This window comes from Stylophora pistillata, chromosome 1 (genome assembly GCF_964205215.1).
Source record: "Stylophora pistillata chromosome 1, jaStyPist1.2, whole genome shotgun sequence".
Lineage (NCBI taxonomy): Eukaryota > Metazoa > Cnidaria > Anthozoa > Scleractinia > Pocilloporidae > Stylophora > Stylophora pistillata.
The window spans coordinates 40,241,613-40,256,190 of NC_142519.1; the positions used below are offsets into that span (position 1 = coordinate 40,241,613).

At 39.0% G+C, this 14,578-nt stretch overlaps 1 protein-coding gene and 1 long non-coding RNA gene across 4 annotated transcripts in view; both read left to right on the top strand.

The window, feature by feature from the left end:
- Positions 1-14,578, top strand: part of LOC148742493 (uncharacterized) — a 307,714-nt gene that overhangs the window by 210,372 nt on the left and 82,764 nt on the right. The window lies entirely within an intron of this gene.
- Positions 378-3,539, top strand: LOC148742501 (uncharacterized). Of its 3 annotated transcripts, XR_015999800.1 has the most exons (4): positions 378-871; positions 1,437-1,592; positions 1,956-2,108; positions 2,224-2,394. XR_015999800.1 is itself a non-coding variant. In XM_088756379.1 (3 exons), exons 1-3 carry the CDS (start codon positions 684-686, stop codon positions 2,918-2,920), a joined length of 396 nt encoding a protein of 131 aa, XP_088612505.1. In that variant the 5' UTR covers positions 378-683; the 3' UTR covers positions 2,921-3,539. The 3 variants fall into 3 exon arrangements, 2 of the variants coding, with proteins under 2 accessions (XP_088612505.1, XP_088612500.1); XM_088756379.1 differs by lacking the exons at positions 1,437-1,592; positions 2,224-2,394 and adding an exon at positions 2,866-3,539; XM_088756374.1 differs by lacking the exon at positions 1,437-1,592.

Here is a 14,578-nt window from a genome sequence, read left to right on the forward strand (position 1 = left end):
TGGCTGCTTGTTGATATAATGTAGTGTACTTGCAAATTTACAGGATAGTTGGGGCAGCTTGTTGAGCAGTCTAAATGAAACATTGCACCAGGTTAATACATTGTGACTGTTTTGTTTGCCTTCAGTTGGTAATATTATGTTGACTGCATAGTGTTAATAATACTGCCATATACTTGAGAAGAACTTTTCAGATTACTCCTGCCTGTAGTTTTGCAGTGTACATGTCTGTGATGTTTTAAGCAATGCAGAATCCCTCTAATTCCTTGTTTAAACCAGGTGCTGGAGCAGCAAGTCTTAAAGATCGGCAGAGTCCAGCTTCAAGTAGGGGTTTACCTTCAGTTTCATCATCTTTACATGGTTATGATAACACACCAAGTGTACATAATCACATTCATCCACTCTTGATTTCTTCATCACCTTTCAATCAGCAAGGCTATTATGAGAAGAGTACAGTGCCTCACTTAGCAGAACAGATGTCATATGGTGGTTTGTATCACAGACAGCTGCTACCACAACATCCATTTCACTTAATTATCCTCATGTTACAAATGGAAATAGTAATGTTCATGTAAACAAAGACAGAGGTGGCCCAGGGAGCACTGTTATGTCTAGTGGGTTTATGCAAAGAGATAACTGGCAACCTTCAGTGCTTACAAAAGAAGAGGACAAGAGGCAGGCCATGGATGAAATTCCACAAGATATTTCCTGCAGGAAACAAACAGAGGCAGAAAAAAGCTGTGATGGAGCCAGTGAGTGCTAATTCCAATGATGAAATCAATCAATCTGGAAAAAAGACCCCACAGACAAAAGCTGATAAGAGTGATTGGAGAACCCAAGAAAAGAATGTGAATGAAAAAATTTACTCCCAAAGGTAAGCTCATTCTTAACTTTTGGTACCATAACAAAACTGAAAATTATTTATTGGAAATGTTGGTAATTTTCTCTAGAATTGCAAGACTGTATTCACGTTACCAGAGCTTAGAGCTGATTGCATATCCAACCCACACAAATTTTGTGGACTGGTATATGCTAAGTTTGCAAGTGAAAAACGACTCAAGTAAAATTTACTCCATGTTTGAGCGAAAATAAAACTAACTACCCCATTAATGAAAATTCAGCATAATAATTCAGGTATCTCATACTATCAACCCTAATACTTTTACTCACTGCCAACAGTTTTGAAATTAATGAAAATGCAGCCAGTGCCAAGGGGGTAGTAGGACCCTTTAGATACATGCATCTAATATTTTAAATTACACATATATTCAGTGAGTTACTACCGTGGTCTCAATCTGGTTTGTGCTCTGACTTTTTTAAAAAAATTTTCTAGTGGGATATGGGTGAATACAATTGACTTCTGCCAAATCAAACTTGGTATTTCTGGTGTTACTTTGAGTTCTCTTTTCCAATCCTTTTTTGTCTTCATACATGATAAGAGCTGGAAATTCAACACCACATAGAAGGGTTTCACTGTAAACATGGAAGAAGTCTGGAGAAAATTGGGATGGGCATTAGATATGGAAATACTAGATTGTATGCAGGAAAGTGTTGGCTATCAATAAATATCAGACACTATTGAGCAGTGAAGTACTGTAAGTTACAGTAATATTGGTTTCTGATCAGTGAGTACTGACTGATTGTACCTAATAAGAACCTGATCTTGGTTGTCCAACTCAGTCGTCTTCATTGTGTGAACTCCAATAATATCAGTCTATTATTAACTAAAACAATAAGCTGACATGTTTTTGGTTATTTAGTAATTTTCTAAAGCTCAGCATTAAATAAAGGTGATACTTCTGGACTGAAAAGAAAGAAACCAAGGTCTAAATAACAACTGTAAGATAAGTCCTCCTGTCCTTTTTTATAACAGCTTTTTAATTATTATCAAGAATTAATTGCAACTTTTGAGAAGTCAGACCCAGTACTTTGAATACTACTTTTCTGGTCAAATATAGGGAGCGAATCACAAAGTCATGGCACTGGTTGCGGCAACTTGTCCCAAACTGTGATCCATATGCAGACATTAGGCCACTGTATTTGAGATGTGTGTTGCATATTTTCACCACTGCTGGAATTACCATGGTCCCCTCTAACAACAGATCAACAAGGTATGCACAGTTGTCTGAATGTTATGGTATGACCAAGTAAAAAGAAAGTTGCATTTGGTTATTAGTTAAACAGGTTACATTCAGAAGTCTTAAAATAATCAATGTATTCTCTCAGAGGAGACAAACCCCCAAGACTGGAAGGACTGAAAAAACGGAGAAGGAGCAAGGATGGCCAAGTTTTAATAGAAGAACAAACCTAAGTTTGATCTACACAATACTACCCAGCAGCATGAAATATGAATTTTTTTTTTCTTATTTTGAGGAAATTAAAAAAGTCTTTAGCCATGGTGTCTCTCACTGTTATATTTCATCAAGAGTATAAGCCAGTGTTAATTTTGAAATTTTTGACATAACATTATATTTTCTTCCCTGTTCAAGCCTTCTTTTGACACTTTTTGGACATTCTGACATGGGCTGTACTTTTTCTTACAAGTTCAATTTATGCTCTCCAGCTCAATGAAAGAAAATGGCTGCGACAAAAAGAATGCATTATCATCTATATTGGAAAACACCACTTGGGTGCAGAATATCATGTAAAATTTGGCCCAATATTTAGCATTACATGTCCACTGTTCATGCAACAGTTGTGTTATATTGTTAATAATGATAAGAGAACAACCAAGGAAGCCTATTCATATAATTTTACTTTTAAAATATAATTATAATTCTCAACAGACATTAACCCTTTGGAAGAGACCTTGTGGCATTCTGATCTTTTGATTATGCATTAAGAACTTGATTCACATTGTTGCTCTAGATACATCAACAGTCATGGTGTTTGCTTTGAAACGGGATTTCTCATTACTGAATAAAGTCACCATTTCCCTTGAGGACATGGAGTAGAAAGTTATGGAAGTTCTTACAAATGAAAGAAAAGCATTTGAAAGTTGTGACGATCGCTCGCGCACGTTATCAAATACCATCATACGACTGTAACTATTCGTGGTATGTATCGCCTCTGTGATAGAATAATTATGACTGTGTGTATCGGTTGTTGATCTTTTGCATTAAAGGCAGCTTTTTGGTTTCTGCTTGATATAATGTAGTTGTCCGTTGCCGTTCAGCGCTCGTTACAGAAGTAGGGAAGAGCAGTCATGAAAATTGTATAACTAGAGCATTTAAATTTCCAGAGTAAATGTCCGCTGTTCTCACTTGCTTTTGAGAAGTCTTAACATTTACAGGAATCCATTTTTATTTACTTGGTGTAACAAAACCAAACACACAACTAAGTGGCAGCTTGAAGTATTGTAACGAAATGTTTTGTGAACAAAATAGTGGGGAAATCAAAAGAGCAGGCCGGAAAAATAACTACAAATTAACAAGGTTCAACAGTGTGGTATTAAAATTTCTTTTATTACAGTTCAAGTAATTTTTTAATTCCTAATTACTTATCCCGCAAGAACTTTAGGAAATAAAATTTGTTTTATATTTCTTCCTCGTTGAGTTTGTAACATTTAGACCCTACAGCTTAATGAGTAAAGACGTACATGTATGCTTTTCAAACCTCTAAATAGATCTGACTGACTTTTATGTTAGCAGTCTTATGATAAATACGCACTTGTAATAAATAAAGCTTTATTGAATAGAAGGGATGAAAATCATTACATTTCAGAAATACTTCTGAAGTAGAACTGAGACAGTTAAAAGGTTTAAAACTAACAACAGTGACACTAAACAAGCCAACAAATATTCTATCAATGACCACATAATATTACATTCCGGTCCTAGCAGTCTTACGTGTAAAACACAATAATGTCTCTTTCCGATTGTTGGTCAGACCATAACCCTGAAGAAATTTCTCATTGCGATCCATACCGCTGGTTCATGACATGAAAACTCATGCACAGGTCAACGTTACAGAGTCATTTTTGAGATATTCAATATAAGCGACATACTTCAGACTCAAGAAATCAGGACTCCCTGGTGTGGTTGTTGCTTCGCGTGTGTGCGTAATTCCGTCAGTGCGTGCTTGTACATGCGTGCGGATGGTTATACTTACATTATTGAATGCTGTACGGTTGTCCTGGTTAGCTCAACTGGTTATAGCGCCGGATTGTGTTTTGCGGGAGGTCGAGGGTTTGAGCCCCGGCCGGACCAATACTCATGGTCTCAAAATAACTGAGGAGAATTTGCTACCTTTCTAAAACATCAATGAAATGGAAAGATATTCTGGTCTTCTCGGATAAGGACGAATAGATGGAGGTCCCGTCTCCTGCAGGGTTAGGGGTAGGAGACGTTAATTTCCCACGCACGAGATTACTGTGTGATGGATGTCCTCCCCTGGGGTGGGATGTGTGGGGGAAAAGGTGAGGTCATTACATGAACTTACGCGGCTGCCAGAGGCGCCTGATAATGGCTGACGTCCGATCTCAACCTTAGTAACACTATAGACCTTAGCAATTCAGCCTATGCTGCTATTAAGGTAGCGAAGCATTTACTTTCACTTTGTACAGAAGCACCAACATAAGCAACAATACCCCAAACTTAAGAGACATGGCAGAGAAATCTAGGTAAAATAGATTAAAGAAATTATATGTTAGCCCATGCATTTCAGTTCTGTTGCTATTCTTCTTATTGCGAAGAAGACATATTAAATAGCAACATTAACGAATGTATGCCGTAAAATTAAGTGAAGCATTGCAAAATCGTAGGGGGTTAATGGCTCCAAACATAACTAAATATGGTCATAAAATCTTGCGGAACTATGAATAACTTGAAACAGCGATATATATGTATATCAAAAACCAACAGAAAGATCGTTACTTTTGTCTATTTTCCTCCTCGTGTTTTCTAAAACGGAGCTTACCTTTCCGAGAAAAAAATTGAGTTGTCTTCGCAAAAAGCTCAAGCGAATAAATTAAATGCCTCGCAATTCTCGATAGAGAAGTTGTTTAATGACATTGAACATCTCATTAGACAGGCACCAGTAACAAAATTACCAATCTGATTGCATTCCGAAGCTCATTCAGTTTGCTCAAGAGGCCATGATATCACGCAGAGCGCTTACCTTCATGATGTTTATTTAAGTGTCTCAAGAAGGTCAAACAGTTATCTACCTTGCGGTAACAACTGACTGCTCTCTTATGACTAAATAACAATGTTTGATGACAACTTTACAGCGATCAGTGATAACCCGATAATTATCGGAAGGCATACCTTTTCAACATTATCACTCGGGAATTTCTTAATATACCCTTTTTCGGATTTACACCAAGAAGTGAACTGGTTACTGAGGGTTTATGCAGGAAACCGTAAACTAAGAAATACTGTAACACTGAAAGTTTTTGTTAATTGTAGTAGAAACAAAATTGAGAAAGAGTCTTGAATGGAAATTAAGATAGAAAGAAAGGTTGGTGACATTCCCGAGTGATAATGTTGAGAAGGTATGCCTTCCGATAATTATCGGGTTATCCCTGATCACTGTAAGGTTGTCATTAGACATTGTTATTTTATCATTATAAGAGAGCAGTCAGTTGTTACTGCAAGGTACATAACTGCTTGATTTATTAAAAAATAGCCCATTGATAAACTAATAAATGCATGTAAACAAGACTTTCCTACTCTATCGCTTGTTGAAGCAACCAAAAAGTATGCATGAGTAACTTTCCATCTAAGTACAACTGAACAATACATATATCTCATTAACCAAGCGCGAGGGCCGTACTGGGAGAATATCGGCCCGAGGTCTTGACAGTACGGACCGAGCGCAGCGAGGTCCGTACAAAAAAGACCGAGGGCCGATATTCTTCCAGTACCGTCCCGAGCAAGCTTGGTTAATAAGAGATTTATTTTACGACTGAAGTTCAAAGGGACACAAGTGCGGTATCACTCGGGACAGTGCCCGGTCCAATACTGAGAGAATATTGACCGGCAATAGAGCATTTTGATTGGTTGATTTTAGTTATTGGCCCTCTGACTACCCGAGTCGTGTAATAATTTGTTGTAGTCATTATGTCTTCAAGGGCTGAGTGCAAATGTAATTCTATAGAGAAATTCACTGCCTGACGAGTGAATTGCACGTTAAATTTCACGCGAAAAACCGATATCGCACGAATCGCGAAGCGATGAGTGCGATATCGATTTTTCAAGTGAAATTTAACGTGGAATTCACGAGTCAGGTAGTGAATTTTTCTTGAATCGCATAACTGAATAAAAATAAGAAAACAAGAAATTAAAACGGCAATGTTATTGTCTGTTTTTATTCCGTACGCGCGCCCTTAAGAAAGCCATTTTAAAGTCAACTGTCAAAACTGTCATTGTTAAGGGAAAGGAAAGCAAGGTAAGTCGCTCACGTTTGAACCGTCGACAATTTTAATTGTACCTCGGGAATTTTTCTTGAATCACATAGCTAAAGCCATCAAATCACTGGGCGAAACCAGACGTTCTGTATTTTTGTGCGCCACGCCAGTGCGCAAACGATGGAAACCCTTTCAAAGTCAGGTGTCAATATCTAGCGAATAGAGGGAACAAGATATTTTTAGAATGAAAACCACTTTTATTTCAAACTCGTGGAGAAAGCGGTGCCTCACATTTTACAATCTTCAGCCAAAAAACTAAAAGTACAGAATACGGAGTTATTTAAGACAGAGATTTGCCTGCTACCACTCAACTTGGCAAAATGTGGCGCCGACAATCAACAACTGAATGGTCAAATCCTCAAGCGAAATGAAAATTTCAAGCGTTCCGGTATCAAAGCAAGGTCTACAAATAACCGGTAAGTGCTTTACAGTTGTAAAAAAAAGCGTATTCAAAATATGATGATTAAGACTGGAATTTCTCGGTAAACTCTGGCGAAAAACAGTTCAGTTAAAAGTCACAATTTTAACTGTTTTTCTTTCATCGCAGGGAGTCGCTCGTTGCTGTCAATGCTGGACTGAAAGTTTATGGAAATATTTACTGGAGAATTATTAAAAGTTACTACAGTAAACATTCCGCCAACTGCTCCTGCCATCAGGTAACTAGAACGACTGGCATTGCTGTCAAGGTCACTAGTAGCTGCTGTGTTGCTTGGCGTGGCTGAGCTATTGAGAACAATCTCCCGTAAAGCATGACTTGAATAGCCGTTGGTAGTTGTCGCGCCTGGCGTGGGTTGAAACCGGCCAACTTATTCGACATTCGCCGCTGTTTTTCCAGAGGATTATGGCTGTAGCTGGATATGGATTCCGGATTGGAGTGGCCAGTGAGCTCTGATATCTCCACTGGGTCGAAATCATCACTGAGCGCTTGGATGACAGTTCTTCGACCACTCGAATTTGTGAATTTGCCGTCTAGTGTTTTTTGAAACCATGTTGTATCTAAAAGAGGCCAGTTCGTCGTCTGTATAGGCTACAATCTTTCGGATTTCGGGAAAAGATGCTTGACCTTTTTCGGCGTTGATACCTGTTTTGGTTTTCTTTCGTAACGCTTGTTTGGTTTTCCTTGGCGAGAACTGTCGTTTGGCTTTCTTCCCTCGTCTCTGGCATTTTGATTTTTCTCTATGCGTTTTCTCGTACTTTTGAGCGTGAGTGGTTTCCTCCAATTTTCTAAAAATTTCGACTTCAAATCAAAATTTGGAAGACATTCGTTTTCTATAAGTTTGTTCATATTTTTTCATATTTTCGTAGCACTAGCTGTGTTTACGTTTTTACGTTCGTAACAATAACTTTTGATCGTGACTCACGTCAGCGATATCGCTTTATGCGTTAGTGCGATTCCACGCTAAATACCCTCTCTTCCGATTGACGTATTGACCAATCAGAGCGCGTGTTTACTTTAAGCTATGCGATTCCATCTTGAAGAGCCTGAAAGTCTGGCTTCATACGAGGAAGCTTTCGTTTCCATCCTTGTCACTCGGGCATGGCACCAACCTTTCTTTCTTAGTCACGTTCAGCTCATGACAAAAACTGTTGGTTTGCACACTATAGAAACCTCTCACAAGGCTCGCCAAGATGATTACAGGGATAGCTTTCTGAGAATATCGGCGGCTATTACCCATTGCATAAGGTTCAAGTTGTAGGACCTTGTTGCTTTATCACAAAAGAGCAGTCCATTATTGTTACTGCAAGGTACATATTTGATTGAGTTCCTTAGAAATAGCCTTAACTGATAAACTGAAACATGTATAGAAGCATATATATATATATGTATATATAGTTTTCCTACTATATCACTGGCGCGCGCAACCAAAGTTGTTGCATTACTACATGCAACAAGATATCCAGATAATCATCATCTGTTCAACGGCTGAATACCGAAGTAATTTTCCATCTTGGCAAGCTTAGTGAAAAGCTCCTGCAGTGTGCAAACCAACAGTTTCCTCCATAAGAAGCGTGACTGATAAATGTTATATGCATAATTAGAATAGAGTATAAAAATAATCAAAAGAAGAACCGCAGAGTAGTAGAGGTCTTTTGGTCGTGCGATATGTCTCAATGCTCAAATTAGAAAGATGTGGTGTATAATTTTGACAACTTTACACCTGGCTGTATTCAGGGCAGGGAACGGTGGTTCGTTCGATCAGCTCAAACTATTTTCTAAGGTAAGGAAAAACCTTAGAAAAACCTACTGCTGAACAGTAGCAACTAGTTATGAATGTCGGTTTAACGTGTATTACTTTCACCACATCTCAAGATAACTGACTCAAAAATATTTTTAAATGTTACTGAAAATTTGGCTCACGTGAAATGCATCGACGGCTGAGTAGGAAAGCTGTGCTTTCCTTAATAGTCACAATTAGGGAGCAGAACTTACTTAATATGTTGTGCATTGTATGATCGGGTGCCATCCATGGTCATTCACTTGAAATTTCTTTTGCACGTAGCGGTGCCAATTGGGTCCAATCGACGTGCATCAGCGACAGAGTTGGAAAGCTTTGCTTTCCTTTAATAGCTATAATTAGCGAACAGAGCTTACTTATGGGATGGATTGTGTGATTGGATGCCATTCATGATCATTGGCTTGAGATTTCTTTGGCACGTAATGGTCCAATCGACGTCCATCAACGACAGAGTTGGAAAGTTGTGCTTTCCTATAGTAGTTATGATAGGCGAGAAAACCTTATCTTTTTGTGGATAATTACCCCAGGGAAACAGAGAAGTTTTAATTCCTTTTTTAGATGATAACACGCGTGTGGACAAAGACAGCGCGGTACAAACTTCCTCGTATAAAGCCAGAAAAATTTCGAAGGGAACGATCTAAATAATCTACAAGCTGTAGGATATGCCCAGTTCATTAAGATATTAAATTGAGTTTGTGATCGTTTCAGGTTTCATGTTTTTTCCATCTTAAATCTTGTACTGAATTGAAAAGGAGCTACTAGTTCTCCGCTCTGGTATGGTGACCCAAACTAAGATGCAAAGTAGATTGAGCTAACTAGCGAAGCATTGTTTCGCTCTTGGAACATAATCAGAAGTTTAGGTAATTTAGGTAAGCAAAAATGTCCCACCTGGGGCCAGCTGCATTAGGATTCTTTTTTGTTGCCAAAAAATCGATTATCTGTTTAGTGAGACAAGAGCGCCAGGCGCATTATTCTCACATATTTTCAACTTGGTAGTCCTATCAAGTGGTTGCGGCGTTTCGAAGAGGAAAGTTCAAGTCCGTTTTTTCCTTAATGGCATGCGGAATTTCTTTAATGCTATGCGGACTATAAAAACTAGGAATTGTCCTTTTTACAGTTGTGGGTTTGGTGGCCAAGCCTTTGGACAGGAGTGAGGCTAAGGGTTTACCTTGTTATGATACGGATGTTCCTGCTTTTCAAATGCAAATTTCTTTGTTATCATGCTAATTAGATACTGGTCTCTATCACAACAATGTCACCCTCAGCCTCACTTCAAATCAAAGGCATGGCAACTAAGTACACAACTGTAAAATGGTCTATTAAGAGATTAACCCTGATTTTTTGATATGCAATAACCGTTTTTGTATTTTTTGTAAGAATGAGAGGACCTTTTGTCGAAGGTGCAAATCCTTATGAATCACACTGCATTCTCTGTTTCATATTTTTACTATTCCGTGCCTCTACCTGACTGAAAACTACACCTACTTATTCTCTTAGATAGGACTTTCAAGGAGTGCATAAAAACTCCCGCTATTTATCCGAAGATTGCTTTTGAAGCTGAACGGTTTTTGATTTGCGAAGTTATATGCTCGCGCCAAGTCGTTTACATAGCCTTAAAGTTAAACGTTCGGAGAAACTGAATTAGATTTGATTAAACATTGTTAATCTCGGACTTGATATAAGCAGCAATGAGCACAATTATTGCAGAAAGGCACTGCTTTCCACTTCCTTTGTTGATGCATTTCATTAAGCCAAAAAAGTGTCACATCAACAAATATATTCCATGTTGCCATGCATTTGCTAGATCACATAATGCGGTGAAAACAAAAAAGTTGTAGAGGATGCGTGACCGAAGAAGTCACTGATGTTGTTATCACATTTTGCCTTCTTCTATGATCTCTTACTTAACAGACACGGGCTTAAGTGAAATCTGTTCTTTCAGTATGTAATAAAAAGCAAATTGTTTGTTTGTGGTGACGCCATCTACGCCTCAGTCCTCTAATAAGTCATTAGTTACAACCAATGAACATGCAGTCGGTCAATCTGATATGATGGTACTATTATCAACTGGCTAAGGCTATTTTCTTTGTTATGAACGTTTCCGGCTTTGCGCGAAGAAAGTTCTGCCACAATGCCTTTGATCACAGACTTTACTCAGAAATAAAACGAATTTCCTGTTATCTCAGGAGATGTGAGAGCTCAGCTGCTTTAAAATGAGTAAGGTCACCCTGCAAAATAAAGCATAGTTTCCAACTTATGAGGTACCAGAGAATATCGCGGGACCAACGCCCCTTGTGTAGACTTTTTAATTAGGAGCTCTTATCAAAGACACTAGCAACAGCAAGGAAAGCTATGCTTTGTCCTAAATTTCAGCGAATCAGTAGGTTCTTGTGACCGTGGCGTCAGTAAACTTGCGAGAAGAGAGAGATTTTACATGCAACGGTCGCGCATAAAAGTTTTGAGAATCTCTCTGGGGACTCCTACGGCCACAAGCATTTCGGTCACGAGAGTGCGGAGTTATCCGATATGCTAATTCCACATTCGGCAGCTTTTACGCGAATGAGAATAGACCGCTTATTTTAGTCTAAAACTATCTAGGCTATGCTACGTCTGTCAAAGTTGGAGTACTCTTTTTGGTGCTAGTGGACATGTATAGCACTTGGCGGTACATGTAAGTAGAAACATATGCACGCTCATGTACACAAAGAGACAAACGAAATTTTGAACAGACGCTCTCTGCACAACGCTTTTGCTGAATAATCGTCTTTTTTTAAAATCTACAATTTATCAAGTTTCATGAAAATCCCAAGCTTGTATCACTATATACTATTATTATTTTATCTCAGACCCAAGGTATAAGAAAAAGATAAAAGAGCAACTAACTCAAGATAACTTGAAACTCTTCACAAGACACCATTCGTGTCTTAATTTTGAGTATCACGTGCTTTTTATGTTGGTATAACCTTTGTTAATCATTGCATACTCTCGTTCGTTCGCTGATAAACGAATACAAGGACAAACATAACGGAAGCATTAGAATTAATGTAGTTTCCATTTCTCCTTTTTTGTGAGCTTACTTCGTTTAAAGTTAGTTTTATTTAAAACTGTGCGATAATTCACCACGTTCGTTTAAGGCAGCGAGAAGCAGAAGATTATAAACTGTATTCTCTTAGTGAGAAACCTTTAGTAACGTTCAGTTAGAAACTGTTAGTGAGAAAGTGAATAGGGGCCTGTTCACATGGAGATGGGGGCGCCAGGTACGTGAGGTAACCTGCCTGAGTGGGGTAACCCGCCTAAGTGGGATGACCCGCCTAAGAGGTAGCCCGGTCTGCCAGGTAGGGTAACCCTGTCAGCCAGGGTGACAATCTACCGTGTAAACGCCTCAAGGTGGGTGTAACAATAGGCATTATTTAGCAGTAGCCTGGTTTGAGTGTTTAAACTTAAGGGGTGGACGTTTGTAATAACGGGTCAGTTGATGTAACACTTGATGGCAGATATTAAAACGATTCCTTCGTAACGAAACAGTGGGGTAGCCAGCCTAACTGGGGTCGCGTTCGTGGCAAAAAGCTCAAAAAACGAAACGAGCGTGTTTTAAAACTTTGTATATTTCCTAGCTGTCCCATACAGGACTAAAACGTTAAAAAACACCAACTTTTACGTCCTCTTACCAATGAAACCTCTAAAGTTATCTACTTACATCCTTACCTTCAACTCGACACTGTGCGCATTCATATCTTATTACACGACTCGGGCAGTCAGAAGGCCAATAACTAAATTCAACCAATCAAAATGCTCTATTGCCGGTCAATATTCGCTCAGTATTGGACCGGGCACTATCCCGAATAGTCCCGAATGATACCGCACTTGTGTCCCTTTGAACTTCAGTCTTATAATAAATCTCTTATCAACCAAGCTTGCTCGGGACCGTAGTGGAAGAATATCGGCCCTCGGTCTCTTTTGTACGGACCTCGCTGCGCTCGGTCCGTACTGTCAAGACCTCGGGCCGATATTCTCCCAGTACGGCCCTCGCACTTGGTTAATAAGATATATTTATCGACTTATTGGCGAAAATCTCAGAGAAAAATAAGTTACGTCTCACAAGACGGAGTATGATAGAATAACAGTGATGGCAAAACAAGTCCATAGCAGCAGAGACTCCTAGAAACTGCAAAGGACATACAAGGAGTGTAAAATATTCCCATTTCGGAATATTTAGCGTTGTCAATCGACCACGTTTCGTTTCCCATATCTTTCCATATAACGTATCAACGGTTTCAAATTGTCAACGGTTCCTTGCGTAACCTAACACGCCTAACACAACACGTGACGCTTCTATGAATAAACACAAACGTGTCCAGGAATTAATTTTCTGTCTCTCTCAAGATGTGTAAATGGTTTATTATCATTATCATTATTATTTAATTTCACAACTCGGTCCGTCAAAATCAAATATGGAAGAAAACTCAATTCACTGCAATTGTCGCTCTATTACTCAGTTGCTTATCAACTAAAAATTCATCTCTTTACCTATCTGTCTTTTTTTTCTTTTGGTTAAATTCCAAGGAAGGAAAATCTTAGCAATTTTAAAGAGGATGATGACCGACATTATTTTCTGCTGCCTTTTATTACCTATTTAATTATAGATCTATTTAACAATTGGTTCATGCTTTAGCGTACACTATCGAGTTATGGAGCACGCTGGAAGTTTGGAGAGCACGAAAGAAGCGTAAGAGTTGCCCGAGGCGATAGCCGAGGGCAACTCTAGCTTCTTGAGTGCTCTCCAAACTTCCCACGTGCTCCATAACTCGATAGTGCACAGCTGAAAGCATGAACCAATTGTTTTAGAACATAGCCGGTGGAATTGTGCATCAAATGCGACGCGAAAAACGGACAATAATATCAGTTGAAGCGAATCGTGACGGCGCTGATGCCGAGTCTCCTTTTCCTTTGTTTTTCTCTTTTTCTGCCTCATTTAAGAACTCTAGCCCATGGGAAAAGGTCGAAACATTGTCTTCGTTTTCGGACTAGCAGGCCGAGTTTCTGTTTGTATCCATTATTGTCGCGAAATGTATTATTTTTCTCCGCACAAGCAATGGCCGCTCGCGCGAAAAAAAATTTCTGGCGAAGTCGGATTTGCTGACGCTATCAGCGTGCACTATCGGAATTTTGAGCACGCTTACGTATAATGAATTTGATTGCGCGACTCTGCTAGCTATGTTCTAAATTAATTTCGTAGAGTTATTCTGTCAGAATAAAGACCATCGTTAATGTCGGAAGCGGGAAGCTAGATATGAAAGTCATACCAACCTTAAAGCTAGTTCATGGATTGACCTGTTTCCTGTGGTGCTTGTTAGAAAGTGTCTGTGATCGGTATCTTTGCTCCCCAACTGCAAACTCAGTTTATACTTGTATATGAGCACGATCCTTCGCAGTAAAGCACTATTTGAGCAATAGTGAAAATCAGACCTGAAAAAAATTTCAGGCCTGTACGGGATTCGAACCACTGACCTCTGCGATACTAGTGTAGCGCTCTTACCAATTGAGCTAACAAGCCAACTGAGAGCAGGTCACCAAATTAATTCGACATAAACCCGTAGATGATAAATCAAACAACAACAAACATATGAAACATATGTGTGAACTGCGGTTATGAGACGTATATGAGCACGATCCTTCGCAGTAAAGCACTATTTGAGCAATAGTGAAAATCAGACCTGAAAAAAATTTCAGGCCTGTACGGGATTCGAACCACTGACCTCTGCGATACTAGTGTAGCGCTCTTACCAATTGAGCTAACAAGCCAACTGAGAGCAGGTCACCAAATTAATTCGACATAAACCCGTAGATGATAAATCAAACAACAACAAACATATGAAACATATGTGTGAACTGCGGTTATGAGACGTATATGAGCACGATCCTTCGCAGTAAAGCA